The sequence below is a fragment of the Bacillus rossius genome, chromosome 1 (genome assembly GCF_032445375.1).
Source record: "Bacillus rossius redtenbacheri isolate Brsri chromosome 1, Brsri_v3, whole genome shotgun sequence".
Taxonomy (NCBI): Eukaryota; Metazoa; Arthropoda; class Insecta; order Phasmatodea; family Bacillidae; genus Bacillus; species Bacillus rossius.
This window is the reverse complement of record NC_086330.1, coordinates 144505292-144511790: the sequence shown is the minus strand read 5'-3', so window position 1 is coordinate 144511790 and position 6499 is coordinate 144505292. Positions and strand designations below refer to the sequence as shown.

Sequence of the window (6499 nt, the reverse complement as noted above, 5' to 3'; positions counted from 1 at the left end):
GACTGGACGTGGGAGGGAGTTGCCTGGCGGAGCTGTGCGCCCGGACGAGCGCGGATGGGCTGAGACACGCCGCAACTGGAACTTCAACTACATGACTGACGCCAGACTTACCGGCGGTCCAGGCATTGTGGCATTTAAGGACAGACACGGATTGCTGTTGGTGATTAAAAAATTTCATGAGGTAATATTTTAATAAAGATCGCAGGCTTTCGCGGCCGATGTCTGAAGTTGCTTGGCTCCTGGGTTGTAGCCGCGTCCAAAGGCGAATACATCACCGACGTTGCAGTCGCCATCATCAGGGTAGAGTTACCTACTGAGATTATTACAAGTTCACCTGAGAGGGGAGTGCTTCCTGATCGGCTGCAGCTGTGGGCCAATCACAGCCTTTCTTTGTCTGGTTGGATTGTTGGTTTAGCTAATCGGAGCTGGGCTTCTATGATTGGCTGGTGGTGATGGAAAATCAGTGGCCTCTTCTCTTCTGATTGGCTGGGCTGTTTGGCCAACAAGAGGCGACCTGTCTTTTGTTAGATGCAAAGCTAGGTTGTGAGGTTTTCTGAAGAGTGGATCCCATATGTTGTTTTATTTGTAGCCATCTTTTCTATTTATGTTTGCTGAATGTTTTAATATTTCTACTGATTCTCTAATGTATCTTTTCTTTTATTGTAAGATGTTGACTAAGGGTGGAATTTGTCAAAATTAATGCTGTGTCTGGTTTCCAAGGAGTATTTTGCTATAGCTTATCGCGACTATAAACATGAAAACCCATGATTTTTGGCCCAACACTTTCATGCCGCCTATTAATTTTGGTTTGCTCTTGGTATTTTGGAGCTGAAGTTAATTTTAGTAATTTTGAATACTTTGGCCTTTAACTTCATATCAGAGCGAGTGTTGGGAACGTGGCCAATCGCTCCTTGGGAATGAGTGAAAGATCACATCTTCCATGGTTGAAAGAAAATATGATTGAATGGAACATTAATTCAAATATAAAATCATGGACCGATTTTCATAGGAAATAATCAAGTATTACCTCGAAAAATGTTTTTCAAATATGCAAAACTAACCAAAGCCATGTGTTGTACAAAGTTACAATATCTTTCTTGTATTATTAAACGCATGAAAAAGCATGACTCATTGTCAAGTTCCGCCCGAGCCGAGCGTGCAAGAACCGGCCAACCACCGTGCGAGAAAATCTTCTGTAATATCAAACAGGTTAAATCGGGCTGTTTAACTAATTGTTCGTGATTATATTTAAACAAATTATTAAACTTAAATTTGCGAAAAACTGTAAATAATATTTGAAAATTAAAAAGTTTGCAATTTTACATCTAGGTTTTCTTATGACGTTATCACGTAAAATTATCGTCCGTAAACCGACTTTCCAGCAACCCCCCTTTTTTACTGTGCAGAAGTCTGTATGAATATCGTTTGGAGGCTGGCAGTGCTGTTGAGCTAGAAGCGCTCAGAGGCATCGTGGCAATCACTCTGCGACCGAGGAGTTAATCACGCTGCCATGGCGCAGCGGGCCTGGCCACAGGCGATAGCAGCTGTTACGGTGCGGGGCCGAAAGCAGCTGTGATTTGTGCGATGCACCCGAGGTATTCGCGGAACGGCCCCGGGTGGTCGTAGACTCTGCAGAATTCTACGGAATCCACGGTACGTGAGCCTGGTGCTTGAAGTTCCGGCGCATTCATTCCCGGGGCGTTTCCGAAATACCAGGCACAGTTGAATAATCCATAACTTGCCACAAAACATACACGCTTATATTTTCATTTCAACGAAGGTTCCATAAATAATACATATACACTACGTAGTGTTATAAGAGATGCGGAAATTTCGCGGATTCATTTGGTGTCGGGCTGCAATCCACATTCGTGTATATTATCCCCCCACTTCAGTTTTCCTTAGTATGGGATGGAACCTTACAGAGGAATTCTTGTAGAGGGAATAGGTGAAGAGAGTATCGGATCAATCAACAAAGCATTACAGAGGTATAAATGTTTGCTGTCTACGACCAAAATATTTCTGGGAAATTTCCGGGTCCCTAATTATTAATACACTAATATTTTGCAAATTAATTCGGCAGAAAAGTAGACTCGAAAACAAACATACAGTTTATTTACGTTATTGATTCGACAACAGTTATTTGGAAAAGTCCTGAAACACGCCGAGCCTGTAATAAACATGGAGAAACAGGAAATCACCGTGCCCCTCAGTCCAAAGGATGAGCAGTCTCTCCTGATTTTGATATCGGCCAACGTGCACATGAATGTGGTTTGATTACGTATACAACAGTGGAGTCTAGTCTGAAGCGAGAAGAATCCGAGAATAATCGATGCTCTACTGCGAATAGCGAAAAAGATTCGTGGTGAGTTTTGACTAGCCAGCAACGAATATTCGTTTGTTGGTTGTTGGACAGGTTAACCAGACGCTAAGACAGGATAAAAATTGTTTTACCAACCACAACCGTTAAAAAAAAAATCTCCCGTGTTCTGGGAAATGTCTTTGACAAGAGACATTTTCGTGAAATACGTGTATGTCTATCAAAATTTCAATTTTTATTACTGCGCTGCATACCACGATAAATACCTTCCATCTACTAAAACATTCATGTGGTCAAAGCCTCGGAGGACAACGAAGTCATTTTGTTGGGAAGACCTATTTTGTGCAGGTTAGTAAACCAGGACCTCGGTCACAAAACATCGAGCCTTCACGAGAACGCCATAAATAGGGTTTCGAATGTTCTTACGTCACATGGTTAAGACCTACGTATAGAGCCACGATTATCTCACTCCAGACTAGACTCAACTTGCCTTTACATAATCAAGCTTTTTTTTAGAATGCTCGTAACAAGGTCAATTCATTCTGAAAGTGGCAAATTATTGGGTAACCTCTTCTCAGGTTTTTTATAACTAGCTCAGGGTCGTCAAGGGCGTGCCAAGATAACTGTAATCCAGTTATCAACGAGGAGAAGATATACTTGAGATTCAAGTCTATATTACCGACCTATGAATACGCAAAATAACCGTGGCTCTAGTTTTGAACAGCGGAACTTTCCAAGATTGTAGTGGGCTACTGGCTATAGGGGAGACCGGGGCTGGTTGTAACAGTTTCGCTATTTTATTTTTTATCTGATCATGGATAACATAAACGGCACTTCTGACTGAGCTAACTTATTCAGTAGTTATTCTACTTTTACAAAACAATTTTTACATAAATTTTCCTCTAGCATATTTTTCTGTACAAATCTAAAACCTCGGAAGTGTAAAGTGTTACAACCTGCCCCGAGGCGGGGCTGGTTGTAACACACATTGGGGTAGGTTGTAACAACATTACTACAAGGTAAAATATAATTTTTACTAGGATTACTTATAACAAATTACTACTTATACAATATATTTCAACAAAAATTATTATTTTTTCAATTGTTTAACTTCAGTTTGTCAAATATTAAATGAACAGTGGTCCTCACTCAGAGATTTCATCTGATTGGCAATTATGACAAATATACATTTTAGATTTTTTTGCACAAGAAAAATGCGACCATAACTGGCAGTTTAGACAACGAACCCACTCCTCTCCTGGTTTGCTTGTAGAGAATGATTCCAAACACACTAAACAAAAGCACTCGCTTTCTTCCTCTGATGAGCTGCACTCTGCTGATCTTCGTTTTAGAGAACGTTTGGGCGTGGATTTTGCAGGCATGCGCGTTTGTGATACATTCCCTTTTTTCTTAATCAAGCCTGGTGTTCCTCGTTTCGCAAATTCTTCTTCAATGGCTTTCTTCTCTGGAGTATCCGTCAAAATGGCACTTTTCCTGGTCTTTCTTCCTCCTTTCCTTTTCCTTGGAGCGACTTTAGGAAGAGGTAGAACCACTTCTGGAGAAAACTTCTCTGGTGTGTGGGAACAGTTAGAAAATGATTGAACTGGTGTTCCTTGTGAATCCCTGGACACATCGTGTGAACAACTTGGTGCTAAGTCTGGATCAGGCCTGTCTGTCACAAACGAAGGAGCGAAATCGGCATCCTGAAATATTTCCCTATTATAAGGATGTATTCCACATTTCTCAAATCCTTGTTGGATATTTCTTGGCGTTGTGGCAGTGGGAAAAGCTATCTTTAAGATTGAGGGAATATCATAGATTGACATAGGCTTAACTGTGCTCTCTGGTGTTTTGTTGTTCCTCAACCATGCATCCATTGCCGTATTGATCTGTTTTTTGAGTGGGGCAAAAACACTTCGATCAAGTGGCTGAAGGCGATGAGTGCAGTGAGGTGGGAACGATAACATTACAATGCCATTTTCTTTGGCAAAATCTAAACAGTCAGGAGCTAAATGCGACTGATGATTGTCTAGAAGGAGGAGGATAGGTTTCTCTGGGCTCGAACGAATACAAGAAACAAAATGCTTAAGAAAAAGCAAGAACTCTACCTCCGTAGTCCAGCCAGACTTATTTGCAGCACCTATACATCCAGTTGGACCATCTCTGATGAAGTGATCATAATACCTTACCCTAGGAAAAATAAACATAGGAGGGATAGCATTTCCAGCAGCATTTACTGCTACAGTTAGAGTAACTAACTGCCCTCGTTCAGATGATGTCATTGCTCCAATTTTTTTTACCCCCTTTCTTGCTACGATTTTTGAAGGATTCTGGACAGTAGTGACCCCGGTCTCATCTACATTCCAAATGTCATTAGCTGTGAAAGAATGGCGATCATAAACTTCAGAGAGTTTGTCAAAAAATTTGGAAACGTTGGCACGATTAAAACTAGAAGCCCTTCCCAAACTAGTTGCCTCTGGAGTCCGAATGGAAAGGTCTGGGTGGCGCTTTAAAAAGGAAGAGAGCCAATCTGCACCTGCTAGTTCTTTGTCACTCCATGTGTTTGGCATGGGAACATTATACTTCTTCCCACATAAGAATGCAAGATGACGTACATCACGTGGAGTGAGTCCAAAATATATGTCAGAACATGTTTTTATGTAGGAAACAAGAGCGATCTCTTGCAAAGGTGTAAATACCTGTCTGTTCCCATAATAACCAGCCAAAGGTTTCCACTCCTCTCGAAAATTAATATCGACTGCATTTAAACCTGAAACAATAGAAAAACCATACAGGCCTATGTTAATTTTGCTCCTGTTTTCACATAAGAAAATCTAAACTACGCAAAACCATATTTTTGTACTAATACAATAAAAAACGTTTACAACCCATTGTTGAGACGTATTTATGTTAGAAATCAAGCAGATGTAATCAAGAAAATTCATTAATGAATGCAACTTACGTTTGTTTTTCTTTTTTATGTACCTCCCAAGTGTCACATGGCAGATGTTGTACGTTTTCGCAGCATGCCTAACAGATCTTCCTTCTCTTACAACTTCAGCTGCTTTCTCCAACATGTCAATAGAATATTTTCCTTTGTCGGTTTTTCTTTTGTAGTTACGCGTCTGAAATTAAAATTTGACTGGAAGTTATTAATTACATCTACAAGATAAAACCGTTTAAAATGTATTTTTTTTCTTTCATAAAAGACTTAAAAGGAACAATAAATTAGGTAAACGTGGTCACGGGGTAGGTTGTAACAGTACGTGGGGCAGGTTGTAACAGATTAATTTCGCTGTTACAACCTACCCCATGTGACATCATTATAGAACACATTTAATTTTACCATATAGTTTGTATTTGTTTCCAATGCCAACAGAACATATCAGAACCTAAAGCTTAGGAGATTATTTTGCCCCGAAGACATTTTCTAAACTCCCTATACATTACGTACAATACGCATGTCAGTCTAACAAACAATATTTACTTACCTCGTCCAAAAACAAAATTTTCCTTCTTGTCGCCAGTGAAATCGTCCGACTGCCACAGTGTTACCACTCGCACTGAAGGCATCATAATGTGCCTTGATGGCTGAAACGATGATAAGCTCTTGTGGCTGGTCGTGGAACTATTCGCCCTGTTACAACCTGCCCCTGTTACAACCAGCCCCGGTCTCCCCTATCTCCGTGCTCATGGTCTTGGTTCCCACCAGGCGGTGTTGGCGATCTAACCCGCTACTCTCGCCACGCGCGAAGAGTGACGTACTAGAGATCACAGCCACCGAGGTCCCCAGAGATAAAAAGTTTCATCGATGAGGACGCTGAAAGAAAGATAGGTTTCACTCATCACTGCACACCCAGCCAGCTCCCGAACCCCCCTCTCACACCAGGGTCTGGTCTCCCCCGTGGAGAGGTGGCCAGGCGGAGGACACTCTTCGATGACTTCTTCGCCGGGAATTTCCCCCGAGATGAAGGTCCACTCTCTTCGTGATCATATCTCGGCAGGCTCGCTCCGTTGGTTGCTCAGCCAAGCGAGGTAGAGGGAAATCCACTACGTTTATGTCCATGCGACAGAGAATAGCACGGGACGCCCTGAAAAACCCACATAAAGGTCCACCAATACAAATTTCTTTACTATTTCCTAACGTCGCCTTAGTCACTTTCGGATTCTTCAATGTCA

At 41.5% G+C, this 6499-nt stretch overlaps 1 protein-coding gene across 1 annotated transcript; it reads right to left on the bottom strand.

The window, feature by feature from the left end:
- Positions 1–3444: 3444 nt before the first annotated feature.
- LOC134529550 (uncharacterized) lies at positions 3445–5869 on the bottom strand. The gene is made up of 3 exons (XM_063363765.1): positions 5812–5869; positions 5283–5445; positions 3445–5090 (listed from the first exon to the last, which is right to left on the bottom strand). The coding sequence occupies exons 2-3, from the start codon at positions 5395–5397 to the stop codon at positions 3466–3468; spliced, it is 1740 nt and encodes a 579-aa protein (XP_063219835.1). The 5' UTR covers positions 5398–5445; positions 5812–5869; the 3' UTR covers positions 3445–3465.
- Positions 5870–6499: the final 630 nt, after the last annotated feature.